The sequence below is a fragment of the Anas platyrhynchos genome, chromosome 13 (assembly GCF_047663525.1).
Source record: "Anas platyrhynchos isolate ZD024472 breed Pekin duck chromosome 13, IASCAAS_PekinDuck_T2T, whole genome shotgun sequence".
NCBI classification, from domain to species: Eukaryota; Metazoa; Chordata; class Aves; order Anseriformes; family Anatidae; genus Anas; species Anas platyrhynchos.
The window spans coordinates 18449832-18475496 of record NC_092599.1 but is presented as its reverse complement, the minus strand read 5'-3'; the positions used below and the strand labels follow the sequence as shown (position 1 = coordinate 18475496).

General features: G+C 36.1%; 1 protein-coding gene across 8 annotated transcripts in view; it reads right to left on the bottom strand.

Moving 5' to 3' along the window:
* CFAP92 (cilia and flagella associated protein 92 (putative)) overlaps window positions 1-25665 on the bottom strand; it is a 173733-nt gene that overhangs the window by 23597 nt on the left and 124471 nt on the right. For 7 of the 8 annotated variants that reach the window (XR_011812446.1, XR_011812445.1, XM_072044254.1 and 4 more), the window contains 11 exons: window positions 25260-25456; window positions 23627-23689; window positions 21691-21898; window positions 20151-20282; window positions 18078-18159; window positions 13066-13229; window positions 10838-10936; window positions 8153-8337; window positions 5676-6562; window positions 3736-3930; window positions 288-585 (listed from right to left, as the gene is read on the bottom strand). Coding sequence is in view for 6 of the 8 variants with exons in the window: in XM_072044254.1 (XP_071900355.1) it covers window positions 288-585; window positions 3736-3930; window positions 5676-6562; window positions 8153-8337; window positions 10838-10936; window positions 13066-13229; window positions 18078-18159; window positions 20151-20282; window positions 21691-21898; window positions 23627-23689; window positions 25260-25456 (2510 nt within the window). In the remaining 2 variants the exon portion in view is untranslated. The remainder of the gene's footprint in view (window positions 1-287; window positions 586-3735; window positions 3931-5675; window positions 6563-8152; window positions 8338-10837; window positions 10937-13065; window positions 13230-18077; window positions 18160-20150; window positions 20283-21690; window positions 21899-23626; window positions 23690-25259; window positions 25457-25665) is intronic. The other variant, XM_072044255.1, reaches the window with a different exon arrangement.

Here is a 25665-nt window from a genome sequence, read left to right as displayed (position 1 = left end):
TAGAAACCAATCTCAAAACGAAAATGGCAAATCCTTTAAACAATTAGTTTCCTTACCACTCGCACACCACCTCCTCTCTTTACTTTAAGCACTAGAATTGCTTTTCCCCTTGAGAAATGGTTAATATGCACAAAAATTTACTGTGCACTTTTTAATAATGTTGTTACAATACCTACAAAGACCTCAGAAAAGTTTTTAAGTCTAATGAGCCACTGTTTCAAGAGAAGGAGGAGGTGATTAAGGATATGAAGTTTTGCTAGGCTTGCTTCTCATGCCTCACTACTCACCCTAATGTGGTTTCTCTCAGAAGACATTTTTTCTGCCATTTCTTTCTTCCACTGCACATACTTTTCATTGTAGTTGTCTAATGAAGAACATACTGTCTTTTTCTCTCTGCTAAGTTTTCCCAATAGTATACAAGCATCAGAGGAAAACAAGGGCACAGGAGGTTTCTGAGTGAAGAGGTCCTCATCAGGTAATGGTACTCCATACTCTTGACTCAAGACTGTGATCATTTCTGCTGAGGGCAGCAGGTCCCCGTGAATCACATCCCTCAACCTCTTACACTGACAGAGGTAACTGAGCCTACAAACAGACATCAACACGTTATTAGTTTACAAAATTTTTACTGCAATCAAATCATTACAGTTAAAATTACTGGGAGAAAAACAACACAACCTTCTTGAAATATCTGTTACAAAGTTCAGGTCAGCTCAGTCATGCTAGTATTTGGCAGCAACAAAGAAGGTTAACAGTTAAATAAAACTATGAGGAAGAGTCTAGGAATGTTGCTGACACTAGAATTAGCTACAAGAGAAATGATTAATTGCTGAATTTCTCTACTCTCCAACTGGAAAGGCAATAAAGCAAACTCTCTTCATGCACACTGGTTCTAGTGCATGATCCATACTTATGCTGAACACCCACTATATCTACCCTGCCTTGCCTCTTTTACATCTCATTCTGATCAACATTTATCCTATGTGCTATTCATGATATTTACCTCACACGAAAGTCACATTTAATTTTTTTTCAGTAAATTTGGCCTGCAAAGCCTAGCATTAATGCGAAGGTGGTTCTAAATACACGACAGCTACAGAACACCATGCACACACACTCTGCACAGAGTCACATAAATTCCCAGCCTCTCTGGCTCAGGCCATAGCAAAGGCCATGAAATAGCAATTTAGCTGATAACCCAATATAATTTTAGGATTCCTTCCTAAAACTGGAAGTTTATTCACTCTTTTCTTACATAACCATTTATTTCGGGAGAGTAACTACAAAGATCTGCATTGTAAAATTGCCTCAAATGCATTACTTCCTTATCATTATTTCAGAGCAATACATACAACTAATGAAATACATTAATTTCAAAGTTGCATCAGCATTAATAACTGAAACTGAGTTTATATTAGTACATAAAAACTGAAATTGACGACTTTGCACATTAAACATGTTTGTTAGTGTTTTTGGCTAATGCTAGCAGAAGAAAATGTATCAAGAAGCAGCAGTTTCTGCTCTGCACACATTAAAACACGGACCGACCTCAACAAACTGAAAAAAAAAAAAAAAAAAAGCCATAAAAAAGCAGTCCTGCAAGTTAGAGACTCTCTTGAACACAGTTCACCATCTGCATATGCCAGTGAAGAATTTGTTTGTATTTCTTTGCATAATTACTGACACAGAAGAACGAGGCTATGGCAAAAAGGACTGACGTGCTAGAAGCCTGGCGGCTGTCTCTTCCACTCAGTGTGGCAGACACGATTCAATCATCTGTGATGGCAGGTTGCTGAGAAGAGTGTGTTTCTAGAAGAACACTGTTCTTAGCTACTGAAGTAGCTTAACTGCAGCTCTCTGATTTCATAGCAATGACAGCTATGAAGTATAGTGATCATTCTTGCAGCCTCACCTCTTTCTATAGGAAGAATAACCACTTGCATTTAAAATTACCCCATCCACCCCAAAACTTTTATTTTCAGAGCTGGAACCTCACCTGCAGCTATCTAGCAAGTTGTGCACAGCAGTTAATGTGCTGAATTTTTTTCCCCTGAAAGGAGATACTGCAATAAAATTCCAAAAGAAAATTAACCACCAAGTATCTGAAATATGCAGCATTACATTATGCTGTACCTCAAATATTTATTTAGCCAGTACATAGCTAAAGAAAGAAAGGTATCTGCCAATCACTGCTGAAGGGGAAAAAAAAAAATAAAGGACTTTTATGAACACCACAGTGATGGCCACCAGTCACCTTTTTACTGCATTCTTTTCCTCACTATCTCCTAGAATAAACTTGAAACAAATTACAGATGTGAAAAGGTTCACCTGTTATGCGCAGATCATTAAAATGAGAGAACTTCAGAAATATAAGTGTAAAGTTAGAGGTTTTGCTCTTTGTTATCTCAATGAAGTTAAATTTCATTAGTCATCAGCAAATAAATATCTGTAACATATGTGGGTCAGCCAACAGGCAGAAACAGACAGGTTCATTAAACGAGCCTGCCAAATCAGAGGTGTACCGCATTTGTTTTCCAGCAACTGCCTAGGCAGTGTGACATATGCAAAATACAACTTGCAGTAGGTGGGTAATCTAGACATAACACACATTACTGGATTAGTTTTAATAAAATGCAAGTATGTGGGAGGGCAAATGGGAAGGATGCTATGAGTTTGCATGTATATTAACACATTAACTATCACATAACATCACATTAAAATATTTTTTTATGAAATCAGATTGATGTCTAGGAGACATTTGCTCTTTTTTGTCTCAGGACTGAATATCCCCATTTATTTCCTACAACCTTTGCTGAATTTCAGTTCAGAAGTTAATTTAAACAAGCCAGTCATTTAATAGCAAGAAAGAAGGCAATCACAGTACATCTCTGCTTTCTAAACTCAAATTGCTTATAACAAAGATGGATGGGACCTTTTCCTACCTCTCAATAGATGTTTCTTAATTTACAAAGAAACAAAAAGACACGCACATAAAACTTCTCATAGATTTATAAATTATATAGTGTATGCATGCGTGACTTCATCCACTCCTTTTTAATCCATCTCACAAGATGTAATGTCAAGATGTTTTAAGGCTCATAGCTGCAAACTGTTGCATGCTGACAAAGTGAGCAACATGGCAGAGATCCAGCAATAAATCATGCAACAAAACTCCAAAAGAGAAAGTCAGGAAGAGGAAATAGATTCTCTTCAACTCACGTTGAACTCTTCCTTTCTCCAATTACCTTACCAAAACTATTGGTACTGTTGATCCCCCACAAAGCAGGGAATTAAGAATTCCCCACTTAGTTCAAGTGACTTTCTGGATCTATCAAGTCCTCCTCCTTTACTCAGTCCTATACCACCTTCTCTGAGAGAACAGAGGCTGATGCCTCTGACACCAGAATTTTCTTTCTTCTATTTCTGTTACAGTCAGGTATGTTCTGATCACTATCCTTCTGATAAACCCCTCTTCTTTTCTTTTGTATACACACACACACACACATATATATATATATAAATACCACTATCCACTTAGCACTACATCGGTATTTAGTAAACCATGCTCTTCTGACTTACCATATCTCATCTAGAATCTGAACTACCCATCATGCCCACAGATTGCTTTCATGAGGGAAAAAATGAAAGAATATTACTATTTATGTGAAATATTCACTCTCCTTTCATAATATTTCACTTTTTAATTTCTTCACTACAAATCTAGAAGAGTCATACCTGGACAAGGCTTGGAAACATGCCCAAGAAATCATACCTCTGACATAAAGCAGAGGCTGTTTTACTATAGCGAAGAGGGGCATACAGAGGCAGAAATGATAAAAGATAGCTTCCAGGTCTGTATACAGGCGTTGACTGAAAGACAGTTGTGAATTATATAGTATTTCCAGTTGTCCATCTTCATGTCTGTAAGTCCTGTAACAGAGTACCCCAATGGCAAGGTTAAATCCATCAGCCCGTATCTCAGGTTTCCTCAGTTCTACAGTACAATTACTCTCTCTCATGAAACTGCCTTCCTTTTGTCCTTTCCATGGAATGTCTTATTCTACAGCCTTCCCTTCGCATGAACTGTTCTGAAAAAGTTACTATGGACAAAATCATAAAGACAATATCAAAATCTTTATACCATGAATGGTTTGAACAGGTTTTCTTTTTAAACCACATCTGAAAGGAAGCTCATCTCAGTTTCATCAGTGCTATGCTCCTTAACAGCCTTATTATAGCTATACAAATGCATTATACAAATATTTCTACTAAATATATCAAGATTCACACTGCAGCAGTAAAACAAAGCCTCAGTTTAGGTTACAGGTGACCACTCACAAGATGTGACTTTTCATGCAATAAATAATTTCAGTAATTGCAGTGAAGTGACTTGCAATGGAAAAAAAAAAAAATACCAGAAAGCTTCAACATGTTACAGTGCTATATAAAAAAGATTATTTTTTAAACATGAGATGTGAGGGAGACCTTCTTTTTGAATTTCTCATATTTTCCCTAATCATAAAGGTAGAAAAAGCTTGAACTCCAGCTTCCTCATCGTGACTTTGCTTTAGATCCTATGAAGTATTAGCAAACAATGATAGATGTGACAGACGACAACAGATTTCCCACCATGCTCTCCCTTGGCCAAATTCAACTAGAAGTGTGTTTGTGTGCCCAGGACAGAGGTATGTGATGAACGCAAAAAGCACAGGGCTCCACATGGGTGTAAGTGATGTGAATTACGTTAAAACAACACGTGCTATGGTAGTTGGACATGTACTTTGCACATTGTTTCTTTAAACTGTACTGCCTTTACTGTTCAGATGCATCCTCAAGATGTGAAGTGCATTAATCTCATTTTTAAAATAGAGTTTAAAGGTGTTATTTTTTGTTGTTTGTTTGTTTTCAATCATTCTCCTTGCTTTCTCTTCCAATTACATGTGAAAAATTGCAGAGTTCACTTTGAGAAGCAACATCTTTCAGCTGCCTGTTTGGGTTTATAAGTACATTCTGTACCTTGTATCCATGCATCACTATATAGTTGTGATAATAAAACAAATTGCCTAAAGAAGATAGCTGTTGTGAAAGATTCTTTAAATAATTTTACACATTTACTTTGTCCTCTACCACTACTCTCAAAGAAACTAGAAATTAGAACATTTCATAATTAACCTTATCTTCTTTCTTATGCATGCATACTGACTTATTACTGTAGCTAAGAGGAAGTACTATTAATAATTCAGTACACAGTTTTACATAAATTATCACCAATAAACATACATATCATCTTTATCTTCTGTTCTTTTATGTACAAGAAATATACCTCTCAATTACAAGCCTCAAGTCTAAGAACATTCAAATTAAACTTTTGAGGTTCATACCAGCTCTGAGCAAAATAATGGCCAGGATGAAAAAAAAAATAAAATAAAGAAAGGAAGATTAGGATGTTTTTGTTTAGAATTGTCAGACTACGGTGTTGTTCCCACAAACTATGTAGCACCTTAACAAAAAAAGTATGCTATGCCTCGACAGTTTTGAACTAGTCACTGAGACAGACATTAAATATCAGCTATGTACTTGACCATGTATCTTGTAAAGAAAGGGATGGGAGAGGTATAAATTAAATTAAAATCCCTGAATCTAAGGAAATACCCAATGAAAAACTTCCCTCTTACCTTTCAAAGTGCCTATCCCAGAGTCTCTTGATTGCCTTGTCTTTTAATCCCTCCAAGACAAAGAGATGAGTTGATCCATCCAGTAAGTGAAAACCAGTAAGAACATCCAACTCAGAAACCTTCTCAAGCGTAGTTTTCAGTATTAATGCAGCAAGAGCCATTCCAATCATGTGTACAGGATAACTGTGCAGCTGGAGGGCATTAGCATTGATTTCTGTAATCTCTTCCACCAAATCATGTAATAAAGATGAATTACTGTAGCCAAAAATGTAGATTATATAACCATATGGACAATTTGTGACTTGGACATCAGCAATTTCTGCATGCATTCCCAATGGCACTGCTATTTCCACTCGTACTTTCAAAAGTGAGTCTGATTGTAGATAATGTCCCATAGGTAATAGAGAAGTATCAACAGATTCTGTGATTTTCTCATTTTTATCCTCCTTGTTGAAAGCACCTGTATTTGGAACTGAACAGCTATGAATGGGTGCACTGATAGCCAAAAACTTTTTACCCAACAATAGATCTGTTAGGCTGACTTTAGCTACCCCATGTGGATGCCACACTTTGCTCTCCGTAAAAGAATTATAGATCGTGGATTTGAAAGCAGGGAGGCTCACCTCACCCACTTTTTTATCTGCTTGATCCTCCCCAAACAAGCACGGCATTTTTGTGTTGTCTTCCATGATTCTATCCCGATCATGAACTTCAATTTCCAAAGGTGGACCTCTAAGATACCTCTGTAATTCCCCAGGTTTCATTGTTCCTGTTAGAAGTACATTTACATCTTTAAAATAAACGTGAGTTCCATGGATTTGCCCATGAGTTTGATGAGGTGGAAAGTTGTGAAATCTGTATTTGCAGTAGGTGGGAACACACAATCTCTAAAGAACAAAGAATAGGGAGAAACAGGTTATTTGCAGATTTATGTTTTCCTCTTTCTTTTTAACCTCACAGAACCATCAGCTTTTCTTCTAGAGAAGGTAGGGGGGCAAACTGTGTGTTTCAAGGTAGCAAATAGGTCATTCTACATGCCTGGATCTTGGGTTTGGGGAATTATCTATGCCCTTCATTTGCTTGTCCTTTTTTGCTATTATCCAAAAACAAACAAACAAAAAAACAGTCGCCTTGTTTCTAGATCATTAAAGAAGCATGCAGGAGGGAACTGCAATGGTTCCTAGATCTCCCCACCTTCCACCACCTCACATTCATTTGTAAAGTTTGAGGCCTTAAAATAAATGCTTATAGCTTTAGTTAAGAAAATTCAACAGTTACCCAAACATACTATAAGGAATGGACAGTATGATCTCTGTTATTAGGCATTTGGTTACTCGTTTAGGGGGTAAATAACAGGATCCATTCCACAACACTCATGTTTTTTCCATTTAAGCGTTCATCAGCATTCCAGCAGCCTGCACGGAGCGAAGGCTCCTTGTCAAGGGCCACCCTGACAACTCCTGGCTTTCAACAATTCATGATTTCACCACATTTGGCAAGGGAAACAGTCAACTTCTGTGATCACTCTGCAGACTGCAGAAACTATGAAAGATTAGAAACCATGCAGTGAAATATTTTCCGTCACATTTCATAAATGCTAGACCAATTTGCCTAGTCTGTCATAAAAAAACAGCAATATGAAATTATATCACAGAATTACATGCGCTTTTATAAAGTTCCTGACTTTAACATTATTATACTATTTTCACTAAAACAACAGAACACCCTATTAACATTAAGAACCAGGCTGATGCAACCTGAACTGGATCTTTCATATACTGTTGCCTTATAATTCCACCTTAACTGGAGAGTCAATGAAATAGCTCCTGAAATTAACAATCTTTTAATTTTAATCTCACTTTCACATCCACTATACACGATATTCAGACAAGAGCCATTTTTTTAATAGCATTTCTTTAAGCCTAAAACCCCATACTTTTGACAAGAAAACATATTTTCTATCTCACCACTTAAAATGTACAAGCGTAAGACCAAAACCCTTGGACTATATTAATACCAATATAGACCTTTTTTTTTTTATGCACAGCATTTTTCAAGATGTGAAATGTTTTTGTTTTGTTGTTGTTGTTTTTAATCCAGTAATATTTTTAACACAGTTGTTGTTCTAGACGAGCCAATCAACTTGTCAGCAAGTGGTTTTAGGCAATACAACACAGTGACTGAACTACCTCTCTGGCTTACTTAAGATCCAATGCTCAGAAATCAAAATATGATTACTATATATAAATTATTATCCTTGGAAAACACAAGGACTATTTTTTTGTTGCCAGTGCCTGTGATACACAAGCGCTAATCTGGCCACATCTCTTTCAGGAAATCTTAGTCACATTACCCAGTGTTGTTACTAGTAAGGAAAGCTCTCTTTAAAACTATGTCCATATTTGAAGCAAAGATACCTGAGGGTAATAAAGGATAACAAAGGAATTTCTCCAGAAAGAAATAATAGTGTATGTTACCTGCAGCACTTCTATTGGTACAGGGGTGTTTGGGAGACAGGTAGCCGAATAAATCTTTATAACCAGTGGGTTCAATTCATGTCTTTGTCTTTCAGACAGAAGAGGTGTTTCTACAGTGAAAGTCACATAAGCATCTAAAACTATTGGATTGTTTTCTTCCAGTCGACTGATCACTGATTTTTCTCCTTTAAACATACAAGATGAAATACCATTAGACAAGCAGTCCCATCAAGGCATCAATATGGGATTGTATTAGTAAAAAAACCCTCCACTGAATCTGTATTAAAATAAAAGTATTATCTTAACTGCTTTAAATATTATCCTTTACAGTGAGGAAGTAAATAGTCTCCAAAACCTTTAGTACCCCTATTTAAGCTATCTGTTGAAAGCACACAAGTTTCTTTTTGAAGATGCAAATCTACGGTTCACATAAACGTAAATATTAAAGCAGTTCCAAGACTCTTCATCAATCAAACTCTTTGTTAAAGAAGCACCTTTAAATTCTCTGCTTCTGATGGTCATTTCCACTCACTATTTCAAGACACATCAAATTTAATTTTTCTCTTTTCTTCCCTTGCTGCACAAGTAACAGTATCTTACCTGTTAATACTCTGCTAGCCAAAGACAAGGTCAAATTCTAAAATGTGCTGATGCATGCAGCAACCTCTGAAGATGTATGCTTATCTTTTTCTTGTATTCCTGTATCTAAATCAGATGTACATTATGCCACTTGTTTTTAATGAAGTGGTTCTGGGCAACTGGATCTAGGTGGCCCTGCTGGAGCAGGAGGGTTGGACAAGACAACCCCCAGAGGTTCCTTCCAACTGCAACCACTCTGTGATTTTATGACCTGCTGTTTCTTTGGAGGATGAAATACACACGTATTGCTTCTCTGAAGGATCAGAGAACACAAACACTGTGAACAATACTGTGGAGTATTTTAAGAACTGCCAAAACACAAGCTTACATGTTTGGCAGGATTTTTATTACATTACACAAAGGAGTAATGCAACAATCCTATTTAGAAAGTAGCATAGCAGTCACCCAGAACACTTCTCTGCAGAAGCTTCTTCCCAAACCTCTACTCAGAAGCACATTTACTTAATATCCTATTCAAATAAAATACAAAAGAGACTTGAATTTTGACTGTTTTGAGTTCAACATACGTAAAAGCACATTCCAACAATGCTGTCATGAAAAAAACGCAAGATTTTTTTTGCCAGCCCTCCGAGTGTTGAAATACCTGACTGTTGCACAGTACACAGTGAGCTGAAACACTAGCATAGAATGACTGCATCTGGATCCACTTGGGCATCTACCAGCGGTTGTGAGCTACCCTGTACTTTGACTCTGAGGTAGCAGTGACGTGCTACACAGTGGCAACCCGTCCCCTCTATCACAAAACATTATTGTCTGTAGATCCAAAGGCTGGATTGTAACTATGACCAAAAAAAGTTAATCTCAAACGTGGATTATGTGAAACACCTCAAGTAAATAAAGCTGCACATCTACCTAATATATTAGCATGTTTCTGTTACAACAATGTCTGCATAAATCAGAGTATTCATATACTTCAGTAAAGGGGTAGTAATAGAGAGAAATGCGAAAAATGAGTCTGAGAAACTATAAATCTACCCCTGTATCAGCAGGACAGAACTACAGGCATATGCTATAAGAAGTTACTAGGCATGGTTTCTAACATCTTTGATGCTATGGAACGTAAATAGTGACTCAATCTAAAGTTTTTTGAGATGTCTGCCCCAAACCAGGTATTAAAAAAAAAAAAAAAAAGGGGGGGGGGGGGAAATACTTAGCCAGTTAGATTACCTTGTCTATTTTCTCTCAAATTCTATTCCATGATTAGTCACCCTGGTGTTACAAGAGGCATGGACCACAATGCAGCAATGTCACAAGCTGCTCTTTCAATCTTATGAGGAAGAGCTGTTCTTAGAAACTAGCACAACACTTCTTCATACCAAAACATATTTCTTCCTGGCTGAGTGCTGGTAGGCTTAAAATAAACAGAAATTGATCTGATCACTCACTTAGATGCCAACACAGAAGGATAAGAAGAAAGGGTGTTAGACATGATGAACAAATGGAGAAGTCACCAGATTTTAAAAAATAATAATACAAAATTGTAGCTCTATGTGACTTCAGTTCCTGTAGATGCACTTGAGTTAGCCATTATGAGAGCTGTGTTATTGCCACAGAAACGGCTTCACCACAAGTGGCTTTGCTACCTTCATATGTACACACAGCAGCTCATTCTCTGCTCTACGACACTTAGTATTTCCGTCTATATGCATAGAATAAAGGGGAGATTTAATTCACTGCACACCAAAATAGCATAACACATTAATACTGAATGTTAACCTTGTTACAATCAGAAAGTCACAGAAATAACCTACTTTCCTCTAACCAACATCCCAATTCTAACACGTTCTGAACAGAACAGGATACAAGAACTTACATGGGCACACTGATGTCAGCCTCCCCCAGATCAAAACCAAATCCCAAATCTTTCTTAACCTGCCAGCTTTGAGACAAACTATGAAATTCTCTAAGGATCTTTCCAAACAGTTCCCAGCAGCCAGACCCACCAGCATAGGTGCTTCCAAGTCAGAGGCATGCAGTACACCTAGCATGCTACTCCCTGCCTGCCTCTTCATTGCAGAGTGATACCTGAGAGGAGAGGCATGAGGTCCAACTGCAGCGAAGCAACGTCGTATTTCTTTGCTGTAGTAGCATCAATGTCTTCTTTAGCAGCAGAACCTTTTCTACCTGTTAATGGAGGACAGGGTTAGACTAAATAGTAAGGAGGAAACATCTTGTTGCCATCACTCAAAGAAAGAATTTAAAATTTACTGTAGTAGTAGGGTGACACTGAGCTATGCCACATTAAACACTTTAAAACTGACGTAGGCTATTAATTCAGTATGTTTAAAACTCCACTGCACAATCCACTGTATTATATATATAATCTCTACTTCATGAGAAATTGAGATTTGCAACAGCAGGCATTAAAATGTCATGGTATTGCCAAAATTTACCTTTGCCACCTTACTACTCTTCCCTTTCATATATGCATTATTGTTTCTGGAAACCTGTACTTTTTGACTCCACATCTACAAAACAGAAATGGTGCCACTCCTTTACCTCGCAAGTGTATCATAATGGTAAACTTATCAATATTCATAATTTACACAGATGCTAAGCAATTATTCCCTAAAATCTTTTTGCCCACATTCAATCTTTACCCAACCAGTAAAAGCACAACCAATCCCAGCCACCACTTATTTAAATCCTATCCTCAGATGCCTTGCTCAACAACTTAACTAAGTAAGCACAGATTTCAGCAGAGGTAGCTTAAGCATAGGAAAAAAAAAATGCAGCAAGTGAATGCAGCAATTTAAAATGAAAACTATAGAAATATTACTGCTATTGGTCTTGATTTATTGTTATTCCTATAATAAAAGGAATGGAAGAATGTTTTAATTCCTTCACTTTCTCTTTTTTTTTTTTTTTTTTTAAACACCTAAATGGAAAGAGAGAGAGGAATGCAATGAGTTTCTGAAGTTTTTTTCCCTTTTAATAACAACAGTTATGTGACAAGAAGTACTAGCACTACCAAAATTACATTGGTGAAAGAAAAACAGTGCACTGAACATAAGCAAAACGATATACAATACATAATATATACAAATATACAAAATGAGTTAGACAACTCCCTGTGCTATGTGTAACCATTCATCAAAAGCTTGTAAATGGAAAGTTCCAACTGCCTTAATCATGAAAAGAATAGCAAGTGGAAGTTTGAGAGAAAACTGTGTAGAACAGATCATTTAAGGCACGGGTCTCCAGTGTCATGGGAAAGAAAGACCTAACCAGAGCCACAAAGTAAACAGGGCAGATGTAGTTCAGGGTTCAGCTCTTCAAATAAATTCCTGGGCTGCAACATGAGCAGCCTACCTCCATTTGTGCGCAAACAGGAAGCCTCCAAAATGCCTGCCTATTTATCTGCATGCCCTGTTTTGTATTAGCGTTTTCTTTCCTGCTCTCCGAAAGGTCTTCATAAAAGCAGGAGCACCAAACTCGGCCAGTCAATGGCAAGAGAAAGCAGTCATCAAGCAGAGATTTGGTTGACACTACTGTTGCATTCACTTATCTTGACAAAACTACAAGTGAGTGTTATCATTCCTTCCCAGTGACACTTACTGATAAGCTAATGTTTTTTTTTATAACGTGTACCAGGGCAACATGGGCAGCAACCCTGTGATGCCATGATAGTTCTTGGCCAGACAAGCCTGCTATTTAACATAGGTGATTCAATACATGCTTTAGTACCCATTGCTGCAGTGGTTATCACGTCCTCCTCTGTCTCAAAGGGCCTTAGTCAACTGTAAGCTACAAATGAGAGAACAAAACATCACTCAGCAGGACTGTGCTTTTTCATTTAACAGCATGAACAAGCACTGGAAATAAACACGGGCTGTAAACCACAGATGACTTCTTGTGGTAACAGCAACACAAGTGATACGAAACAACAGCTTGTTAAGTTCTCAATTGTAATAGCTGTTATAACTCCAACATTAATTTTTAAATGCTTTACAAGTTTCATCATTGCACACCTGAGTCCTTTGCAAATACCCATCACTTCACCCCTGGAACAATGAAGTGGTGGGAAAAGCCCATCATCATCCCTGCTTCATAATACTAGCTAAAGAAACTGGAAGTTTGATTAGCCATGGGAGAAATGCAGAAAGCTAATGACAGGACTGAGGCTAAAACACAGGTCCTGTAACACTCACTTCTTTGTTTTAACTTTGAATTCCTTTTTTAAAAAATAATATGTAAACAGAATCCCATATCTACCTTTTAAAATCTAGTCCATAATTCCATCCAGAACTTACCATTAACGACAGCTATTTTGTCTGCTTGATACATCAGACTTCCCACATTATTGGTTGTTTTTTCAGCTTCTTCTGAAATTATATTTCCTGGAGGTCCAGCGACTGCTTTCTGTGTCAGAAGTTGGGCCTCATCCACAGATCTGTCTTTTGCAAATATCACACCTCTGAAAACATGAAAAAGATATGGTTATTTAAGAAATTAAAAATAAAAAATAAAAAAATAAGAATAAAAAAAATAAAAAAGAAATAAAGCCCTGACATGATGATGATTTCACCATTAAAAAAAAAAAAAAAGGTCAAGTCTAAAAGAGTTCAACTGCCAGAATATAAATATAAAGGTGACAAAAAAAAAAAAAAAGACAGCAACAAGATACATGATCTTTCTCTTTTCAGTAAGAGACCAAGTAAGTACCTGAAGAGATGCATTAAGTAAAACACATCGTAGTACATACTGCAATGCTTTACTTACAGATTTTTCTCTGCTTCTGCTTTACTCTTCAAGGAAAGAGAAATGTGTCTATTCCTGTTCACATTTGGTATACACCGATACAGTTAGACCAGAAATCTGGAACAAATACAGTTTTGCTCTAGTATAAGAACAATTGTCTTCTTAGGGGACAACGCAGATAGCAATGCTTTTGCTTAATTGTAGCATTAACCAGCTTCCCAAATTTTCATATCATCAGACAGCGCTGTAAATGGTTCTTCAGGAGAAATTACATATTTTATTCCCTACCAATCTGATGTGTTGCTGCTGCTGAAAAGCGAGGATTAATCAGAAACAATAAAAAAAGTTGTTTAAAACATAAGGTTCTAATTGCATTTTAAATTTCCTGAATAAACAATTTTGTTGTAACTGTCTCCAGTTCTCTGTTATATACTGCAATACAGGTATATATATAGTTATATATTGTGTATATAGATAGAGAGAGAGAGAGTTGTAGGGTAGCAGCACAGAACACCATGGAAAAATTGTTTTACATGTGAAGGGCACATTCAGCACTAAAGATTCCTCACAACATGGCAATAGTTGTTACAAAAATTATATATATATATATTTTTTTTTAAGACTATTTAACCTAACGCACATTTTATTACTAATAACATAGACTACCATGTCATCTAGTCATGTCCAAGTAAAACCAGAACTACATTCTTAGGACACAAAGTATAAGTCTCCCTGACTACTGCCTCCATAGCTTCTCACAATGATTACTCTAAAGATTTCTGGTGTTAAAGACTATTTTCGGTTTATCATATTTAATCTATGAATCTGTCTGTATAGCATTTGCTCTAAGATTTATTAATATGTGCAACATCTTCCATTTATCATTGGCATTAAATCATTAATATGTCTTTTATTCCTCCTCCTCTGAGGGACTTTAATCTCGGAGGCCTAAGTTCTTCAGTTGCTTCACAAACTTTATTTCAGTTCAGACAGACATGTTCAGTAAGCACCGAATCAAGACTGTGGAAGTAAAGCTGGGAAGACTGCATTTTTATAGCACTAAAAATAAAAATTCATTATACAGATTAAGTCAATAATTTCCCACATAACTCTACCTACCCTTAAAGATGTTTCCTAAAGGATCTTAATAATAGCTGGGAGTGGGGAGAGAGAAAGCTTTTTGTGTGTTTTTGCACCTCTAAAAGTGATCAACATTAAATATAGTTTTCTAAGATCTTTACATGCTCATAAAAAATACTGTCAAAAGCGTTTATGTATGGTTACCTAAGTACTGAATGACAGACCATCAAAATAATTGCTTGGGGAACAAAAATCTAAATAAAAAAAGTTTACATGTGGTTTTAAAAGTAAATGACCATCCTAAGAGAAAAACAGACATGCTAAAATTAAAATCAATAAGGCCGTTTCTATTGTATCAATAAAAGATAATCACTGCAAAGGGTCTGGGGCCCTAGAGACCATCACAATGTATAAGAACTGCCAGGTGTTGGGACTAAGTGAAGGAAACTGTACAGTGCAGTTCATGGAGGTAACTCAGAATTTATTGCATTTGTTGGAAATCTCCCCACTGCACACTGAAAAGGCATACAGGATATCAGAACATATGTGGGCATTTACAACAGTACTGAGAATTTTTCTGGAACCAATTTGACTAATTTGACCAATTATTGTGACTATCATACTTCCTTGCTGTAGAGTTTTGACATAAAATGAGGGACGAGGGAAAATAATTCTTTAGAAAAGGAGATTCTTTTCCAGATATGCAAAAAATCGGCAAAACTTTCCCAATATAAAATTGGTAAAATATAACCTTCTGGATCTCAGACTTGCTTTCAGAGTAAGTGTAGGCTGTCTGTCAGATAACTCACTAGTCCTTCAAAAAGAATGATCATTGCTGTAATAACAGTTCTTTGAACATGAGGCTGGAAAGAAACATCATTCTTAATACAGATGGAATAAAACTGTTCAGTTATATGACAGAGCAATAGTGATGTACAATGAGATAAAATGTCCATCCATTTTATCCTGTTTGAGCTTCACTTTCAACAGATACTCTTTTCCAGAAGAACTAATATCCTGTTAAATATTCCTACATAGCTCATGTCATTAGATTGTAACACCTCTAAATATGTTTCCAGTAACCATTTTTTTTTTGTCTTTAGAAGTTTTAGAAATAGCATTCTATCTAAAAAGTATTTATATTCCAATTAATCTGTACTGAAAATTAAATTTGCATGAAAGCTAAACACACGCTCCTGATTTTGCAAGACACTGATCTCATTTGTTCCTGTTTTACCAGAATGTTGTTACTAGCATGGCAGATGGTACAAATACAGGGAGGCAAACAGCAGCACAAGGTACACTTTAGGAATTATACTGGAAAAATATCTTTATATCCTATCAATTAAGATGTCTACAAAATGTGCAGCAAGTCCAAAGGTAAGGTAATGCCCTGGATTTCTACATTAAATTTTACATAATACGGTCACTCATTTTTGAGCAGGAATGATGCCTTCATGGGACACAAAGCAGCAAAAATTCACACTCAGAAATACATAGCTAGATTTCACCAACACTATTTTTGGAATAAAATACTTATTTTCAACAGCATCAACTCACATTTGTGATTTCTGAGCACCTCTTCCCATAAGCCATTACAAATAAAATCCCACCATGAAAGTTTTTTTTATATTTCTATTATGACAAACAGATATGTAAGATATAAATACAATAGCCCAACTGATTCTGGTAGCTATAAAGCTTCAGAGGCCCACCATACATTTTATCATGCAGTCTAACAGTATTTATTCTGATATTCAAAAATATACTGCCGAAGGAAATAGCTCAATTAAGAAAGTCTACAGTATGGTAGTCATGAACAGGGAGTGTCTATTTAGTTGCTAAGCAGGAACTGAGAACTGTTAAAAACAGAAGAGGCAACAAACTAACGGTTACTGAAGGTGATGTAGAAAGGCATTGATTGAGAATCAGCACTCTCCCAAATCATACAACACAGCACCTTTGTCAAACACCATCCAGTAGCTAGCAGCTCAAAAGAATACGAGAGAGAAAAAACAAAACAAAACAAAACAAAAAACTAAAATATGGTGGATGGATTTTCTAGATGTTGTGAGAATTTTTTTTAAGGATAGTTTTAGACTTAAAGGAAAACTATCTGAAATATACCAAAGTTTTTGCTTCTATGTTCAATTTAACATTCTTGTAGAATTTTTTTCATCTCTACAAATGCATGTTTCTTTTCTGCCACACAAAACCCATACCATCTGAACTACAAGATTCACTTACAGATGAACTGAGTTCATAAAACTATGCTGAAGGCATTAAGAGTCCTTTCACTGACTTCATTATCTTTTGATCAGGGTAACCTGACTAAATCTTGTTCAGGAGAAATTCTTAAACTTGCATAAGAGTGTAAAATGAGAAAGCACATCACAGAATACAGAATTGTATTAGTTTGTGCTATTGACACCAACGCATTTTTTAGAAGCAGATTGTGACCCTTGAGAAAGTACTTAGAGAGGGTTGGTTTTTGTTTATGTTTTTTCAGGTGACATTCTGGATTATGTAATTTGAGAAACACCCTATTCATGATTCATTTCTATTTCAAGTGCAAAGTTTTCCACTACGAATAATACCCAAGAAAAGCATGGATTGTTTTTTTTTTTTTCTTTTTTTCTTTTTTTTAAAGTTACCTTTCTCAAGGCTTGAACCCTTTAACCTTTCTATAATTTTAGAAGGTTGTATGCTGATTGTTAGAAATTTACCACTGGAAACAGTTATTGTTTGTTAGATGAGAAGAATGAATAACCGTTCCTAAAAACAGAACAGAAGAAATAAGGAATTATGCTACTACAGCACTATAAACTCAGGATTCTCTCACTTCTTTTGGAAAAATAATGTCATGTTTATATCAACTTAATTTAGAGAGGACTTTGATCCAATATAGATTCATAGCTATAGCACTGATTCACTGAGTTCACAAGCCAGCAAAGCTTGCTTTGCTAGCAAACTTTTACTGTTGAGCTTACTTTACTTTCAAAAAGAATTAAGTACCCTGAACAAACCCCTCACAGCTTCCCCTGCCAGCCACTTCTCAACACCTTCAGTTGAGCAACTAGTGGTAGACCAGCTCCCAGTTTCTCCTCCGTCTAGTCTCAGTGAGCCTCTTACCCCACAGATCAGAAGTTACAAGATACAAGTAAACAGAAGAAAAATATGAACAAACAGGTAAACTGAGTAAAGTCTGCTCTTTTATGTATTTTTTTCATAAGCAGCTACTTTACCCCAAATACACTGTAACAAGTTTGATGTATATCAAAAGGGGCATTGACACTTTTGCTCCTCTCCTACAGTCAGCAGGCATGACTGCAAGAAGTACTAATGCAACAGTTAACCACTTCTGAAACCATGGTATAATTATAGCAAGGTTAAAAAAAAAAAAAAAAAAAAAAAAATGAAAATCATTTACATATGGTCAACTATAGTTTTAACACATTTTCCAAAGTAAGTGCAACATTCTTACCTCACTGTAAGGACGTCATCTATCTTTGCAGGATGTGGTAAACCATAACTAGATGTTCCTGCTTCATCCCAATCTGTTTCTTCTGTGGAATTAAAACAGGTTTCACACTTGTTAATAAGTACTCTATGTTTTGTTAACTCACATAAGACTAAGAAAAGCATCTGTGAGCTCTACTAAATAACAGCAAGAAGCCTTATGCAAGCTGTATTTGTAACTCAAAACTATGATCCATTTATTTTTTGTGTTCTTGTCAAGGATATGCTTTTCCAACAGCTATCTTAGTGAAAAAAATAATAACAATGATAATATTCTCAGTGTCCAGATCTCTTACACAGAGCACATGTAGAAGTGCCCTGACATTTGTTTAATGTTCATATATGCCAGAAGTTTGGTACACTGTACCTCACTTCAGACGTCATTTATAGAAAAGCAGTCACAGACCTAAGTGTTAATTACTCAACATCTAGCATCACAATGTATCAGCCTTAATTAGAGTGAGATGTATGTCTTAATTACAGTAAGATTAGAGCAAATCAACACTGTATGAATGGCAAGAAGAATCTGCACTTAAAGAGCTGAATAAATTCCACACTATAAAGAACAAAATTTGCCACTATTTGCAAGTAAGCAAAAATGGAGCAATGGAATATTAGGTTTTTACCTACTATATAAACAGGACATTGAGGAATTATAATTATTTACCTATTTTACACAGCACAAGTAGTTGTACACCAAATAGTGCACACAGTTTTTCAAGGTCAATGAAAAGAAACATAAAGAGACCTTTAGAACACTCCTTTCTTCCTTAAAGTAGGATGGGTTTGCATTGAACCAAAAAAATGGATTTTTTGATTCATCTGAACTGTAAGCTAGATTCCTGTCCTTATCTCCCTACCTTTGCAGGCTTCAGCATTTGGTCCACCAGTCCTCTCTGGACCCATCACTAGATGGCACTACTACCAAAATGCAGATACATTCTGCCAGCCTAATTACACCAGGAATTCACCTGCTTCTGCTTTGATGAAGCATGCCATGAATCGTTAGAAAAACAATTTTAAAAGGCAATGAGATGAAGCCGGTGACACAGTGCTCCCCAAAAGCATACAAGGAGTCTTTCATCAGATACTAATGTAGGAGGAAATCATGTTATCAACTGAATCTCCAGAACCTTACTGCAGTTACCTCTGGAGAATTCTATCTAAACACTTGGCAAGTCCCAAGATTTTCTGTCTGTAGATCAAACAAAATTATAGACATAACACACAGAGAGAATTTAGGTCTTAGTTTTATTTTCACCATTAAAATACAAAATTAAGGAAAAAAAGTGTTTTGATACCATATGCTTTCTGAGTTCACAGCAGAGTACTTTGCACAGTTCAACAGTGCCCAGGCGCAAAGAGATCACAGGGGCCAGCTCTCCAGTCAAGGGACTTAACAGGGCCCCAAGAGAAACAAAGGAACTACCAGCAGCATTTAAGCTTTGGCTACAAAAAACACTGCCACTAGATGGAGAGTTTTTCCCCTTCTTTGCTTAAATGATGCTATCACTGCTGATCACTACACCAGATACTTCTATTTGCAGCAGCATTGCAGCAGTTTCTCAACTGGCACAAGGAAAGATCAGATCACTAAACTGCATAAAATCGGGATTCCCACTTATGTCAAAAATATATTTTCATACTCCTCCACACACTAGCAATTCAAAGGAAACAACATTCTGCTGATGTACCTCAAGTAATTACCAGCAACAGAGAAACAAGAATCTAGAAATTTATGGTCTACACAAGCTTCTAGATGTTAATGCAATCACTTACAAATGTGAAGCAGCAGAAAAATCCCCATGCTTTTTTCTAGTGTCCCTTGAAAACCTTCCATGAGCTAAATCTCTTCTGTGTCCCAATTCTCTTCCAAAGCTATTAAAACCTTGCTCCGACTATAATGTCCTCAGACTTACTGCAACACTTTGCTCCCTCTGTAGATCCCTGAGTCCTGTTCCTGCTCACCCATTCCTCAAGGTGCCAGTTACATTCCCACTCCCATTCAGCCCACAAAACAGTTCCAGCTCTCATATACCTTTGACAGGAAGGGCTGAAGACTCTTTCTGTGCTTTGGATTTCTTTGCTTCTTTAATTTTTGTACAGCTGGGTGGTGGCTGACTCTCTTCAAATAATTTTCTTTGCAGTAGCACTGTGTGTTTTACCCCACCTATCAGGACAAGGAAAAAAAAAAATCTGTGATTGGGACTTCATTGCTTACTCTGCTTGAGATACTCCAATTTTGAGCAATTATTTTCCCCTGGTACACATTCCTCTTTTCCTACTCTGTAAGAAACCACTCCAAGATTTCAATTCTGTTAGTCTGGATATCAAAATCAGCAGGGTTACCTCAAAGCCCACAGAAGAATCTAGCATAAAATGTTCCCCCTGTGTACTATAAAGCAATGCATATTTGGAGGAAAATGTTGGGGCTGGTGAGGTTTGCAGCAACTCCCAGAACATTGGGCTTGCACGCAGGGCAAACAGCCCCAGCAGTGTGACGAGTGGGACCTCTGCATACACACTCCTCTGCAACAGCACAGCTTGAGGAAGGAAAGCTTTCAATTCTTTGTCTTGCCTTGCCCCCATTGCTAAACTGTACAGCAGCTGTTCAGAAAAGTACAGCTACAAATGAGTTTCCACTCCTCAACAACAGCTACTGAGGTGCTCAATCTCTCTTACAGACACAAACCAAATGCTGTCAGAAGTTTCCATCAATTGCAAAGCCCATTTGCTCACAAAGCCCACCACATCTGAGCAAACATTCATTAGTATCAGTTCAGTTACAAAGAAACCCACGCCTGTATTAACTGGCATTTGAAACCTTGTAACATCACCAACTCTCAATCCATTTATACATATGGAAAAGAGAGTATTACAGTACTCAACTAATAAATTCTGCATATTTTAACAGTCAAATTAATTTCAACAGTCATTCAGACTCTTCAGAACAAAGGATACCCTACTTCCTACATATTTTATCTTATGGTTAGTTAATATAATAAAGACTGAGATCTCATTTAATACATGTCCATAAGGAGCTCTAACAAGGTCTCTCTCCTCTAATTAAATTAGCTTAACTAATAAATCAACTAATAGAAATTAGCTCAATTACAAAATAGATGTATTTGACACCACTGACCTACAACCAAAATTGGCCAAAATTTAGCCATAAATATAGAGTTGTGGGAGGTAACAAGAGAGAGGTGAAACAGAAAGATGTGCAGCACAAAAACACAGCTGTACAAGTTTCACTTCTCAGGACAACTACAAAAAAAAAGAAAGAAAAAAAAAAAAAGAAAAAAGCACAGTCACTGCTACCACTACTATCCAATAGTCTCAAATACCTCTTTAGTTTACAAAGATTTAGACGATAGTCCCAATTGTATTTTTCTGCTATCAAAATTTTCAGATACTGATACATTCATTAAAGTACATCAAAGTACAAACAAGACAGAATTATTTTAGTGAGAATGACATATGAATAATAATCAAACAATCTCATTGACAACTTATTAATAGGTGCAGTCACTGTTTTAACACACATTTTATAACGTGTCTGTTTGCACTAGACTTACCAACAGCCTCTGCATCTCTTTCTAGTGAGGAAACAATGCTTGGTTTACTAAGCCTTGCTTTTGAAGAAACTTTGTCCTTGGCATCCCAGAGTTTTAAAGTTATTTTGTGATCTCTTAGTTTTATTAGATATTCATTGGTGACATTGATATCAGTACTATGGTTCCATGATATCCACATCTGGTCATTTTCAAACCATGGCATAATAGTCTATGAAAACAAAGATGAAAGTTGACCAGTACAGAAGAAATTATATTCACATGCTGACCACTGTCACCACTGCTCTCGAAGTATACATTGCTTATTTCTCCAGCTCATGCTGGATCTTATTCGTATCCCCTTTCTCTGTGTCAGAGCAGCATATTTTGCTGGATTCATACAAAGCAGTTTTATCAAGCCAAAGTCTGATATGAGACATGAGGTAAGAAAAAACAGCCATTAAACTGTTGTTCAGCATGACATGGCAGACTGAATGCTTAAAGGAATACTATGAAAGCTAATATACACTCTTTAAAATACAGAATCAAAGCACAAGCATCAAACTTCATATATAATATGAATGCTGGTAATCTCTGCGAATGGAACGCTCATCAGAGTTGCCACTATAACATATTTCAATCAGAAATTTCATATTTCAATCAGAAATTTTGTTTAATAAGAATCTCAAACTTATACTCAGAAATAATCAAAGTGGGCCGTTAGCCTGATTGTCATGCAAAGACAAAACCCGAGAGCATACAGTACTGGAAGATCTCATCAAATCTACTTTGTAAATATGAGAATATACGATATGGTGAAAATCCAGTAAGTATTCATGTAAGAGAAAAAAGCAGAACTTTGTTCTTAATGTCATTTTACATGTCATCTTTCATGCACATAGACACATATACAATGTGGACAGCTAGATTCACTTGCAATTCTGTATTACAATGAAACTGGGGCTGATGTGCCAAGACAGTCTTAACTTCTGAGGTCAGTGTGCTATTCTGTTAAGTCACAACTGTACAGTCTCAAGCTAGCAATTCTTATTTACCTTTATCCATTGTGATATGTTTGGAATTTTTCTTGACGGTTCCTTTCTCTTCCCTCACTTGTGTTTTATTATACTACCAAAATAAGCCTCAGTATGTCACCTAACATGGAGAATACTTCTTAGAAAATTCTACTTTTTGTTTCAGAGGATGATTCTTTGCCATCCAGATACTTCTACCTCCATTGCTTTTTCTCCTTTAGAACACTGCTTTCCTTATGCTTCTTTTGTAAGTTATTCATGCTTCAACAGCACTAGTTACATAGTTAACTTGACTGTACTAGGATGGTAAATATACATGTTTACCATATAAATATATATATGCTTAATAAACAAAAAAGATATGTGTGTTATACAGATTGTTTTAAGTCTGTACTATAGGCTAAATATTGACTGGCTTGTTACATGACATTTTACCTCTACCCATCCCCATTTCAGAGGAATTTTCAGTTCCTGCTAGTATTTTCTGAGGTCAGATTGCAGTGTATAGGGTTTATATGTAAACAATTTACTGTGTGTCCCTCATCTTTGCACCCCTTGAAAATTCAAGTAAGCTATCCTTCAAAGCTGGAACTGACAGTCGGCAAGGATATACACATATTTGTTCCTGTTACAGAAGACTTTAATTAAAATGAAAATGAACAGGAAAAGTTCCTTAGCAGAAAATGTCAGAATTCAAAAATGAAAGATTCACAGTCACTTAAGGTTTAGAACATAAATGACTTCAGTGAGGATGATGCCTTTTCAAAGGTCAAACAAGTATTTCTGTATGCACTTGTGTTATAATTAGAAGATAAAACTATGATGGAGACAAGATTTGTATGTTATTTAAGCTATTAAATAAATATATACAAGAAAAATACACAATGCCTAACTCATTATTAAAATTATCCTATATGCTCACTCACTGAGGAAGTTAGCCCAGCTGTCAGTTTCTTTTCATGACGTTTTGATTGAGCCCCTGGAGCTGTCTGTTTACAATGAAGAGAGAATAAAACTCCATGAATAGGAAAAAAACGTAAAACAAATGAAGTTGTGTAATAACAAAAAGAATAATATATAAATGTAATCTCAAAGGTAAGAAATATGACAGGAGATTACAACAGTGGATAAACGGAAACAACTTAGTTTGTTATATCAAAATAGACAACAATTAATATCAGTGTTTAAAAGACATTTTATCGATTATATTTCTAACAGAATGCTGATATTTACACAGTGTTTCTACGTACTTAAAAGTTAGGCACAGTTGGCAAGAAAAAGACCTGACCATGTTACCTATCATACCTCAAGTTCTAGGAATGGCATGTAACTCTTAGGTTGTATTCATTGCTATCAATGATAGGGAACTGAGAAGAGTGGACAGTCAATTTAAAAGTGTAAGGCATTTTGACTAGCAAATTATTTTATCTATTAATTCTTTGTTAACTGATTCACTCTTTTCCTACAGGGAATTAACACACTCATTTCAGAAGGCAGTTCTTCCAAAATTGTGCTTTTGCAATAAAACCTCTGTGACCTGTACAAAAACTCTGGGCTTACTTTATGTTCAAACTTCCCTTCTTATTTACATTGAGCCATAATATTCTAAAATGAATTAATAGACAAATACTACAACCAAACATGTACAATAGTGACTTAACTAACTGAATCATCAATTCTGAAAACACAAGTAGTTTTTACTTGCAGAATTTTCACCAAAAAAATAGAACCATGTTTGTTAATAGTAAGTAACAATTTTATAGCTGGCTTTTTTTTTTTTTTTTTTTTTTTTTGGTAGCTGGCTTTTAGAAGACAGATGCAACAAAACTTCCAATCGATAATCGGTCATTAAGATTTAGGCAAATAGAATGTAGTCTCAAGTCTTCTTAGCCATGTTTATTCAAATAAATTCAGATAGTAGGATACAATGGTTGAAAAGCAAGTCTTTTTTCAGATGATTTTAGCACTGGCATTTCAGAAATAATTTCTAAAAAAAAATAAAGCGTATTCAGCACAATATATCTAATTTTTATGTTTACAGGTTTGAATGCACAGGACTCAGATGTGTCTGAACACACACACAAAAAAAATTGCAAAATTCTTCAAGTACCTTAAGATCTTTTTCTCCTCAACAAAGATCAGAGGCATAAATTTCAGGTTTTCTTCATTTTAATTGAATGATATTGAATATTCATGATATTTATCATAATTGTTGGAATATAAGTAGTTGCCTTTGAATTACTGTGTTATTTATTATCTTGGTACTTAAAAGTTATAATCCCACCTAAACTGATAATCTAGGGAAGATAAAAGTATTTTTCAGCAGATAAAAATGCTTTGAAATGCATCAGCCTCTTACTATAAATTTAAGAATTTTCTGCTCATTCGGATTAGGAGCATCAAGTTCTAACCTCAGTATCTGTCTCTGTATCTGTGAGTGCAGATAAGATCTAAGCAGTTGTTAAACCAATATGCAACTAAAACAGTCCGCTGTTGAAAACATTCACCTATCTCCTATATACAAAATTTGGGATTACTCTGTGTTACGGTATCTTTTACCTTGGAATCACGTTCTGCAAATAGCTTTGCAACCGTCCCAAACACCACCAAATCCAGTTTTCTAGGAACGAGATCATCTGGTAAAAGGAAGTACTCCATGTGATAGCAGCGTTGCGTTCTTAGGAGAGCTCCCGATTCTTCCGCTGGAATTCTCTTTCCTTGCCTATCACGCGGATTGGGTATCTTCTGATTTTGCTCTAGAGAGAATATTGGAATTATCTGGAAGTGCCAAATGATATCAAAGATGATATTCATGGCAAAATTAATGCTGTCTGCAATGATCAAATGGTAACAGGAGTTCAAAAGTGCATTTCTAAGCTCCTGAGAGATCTACCCAGGAAAATCCCAATCAACTCACATCTTATCTACCACTACCTCCTTAACCCACTGAAGACTGCCACAAAAG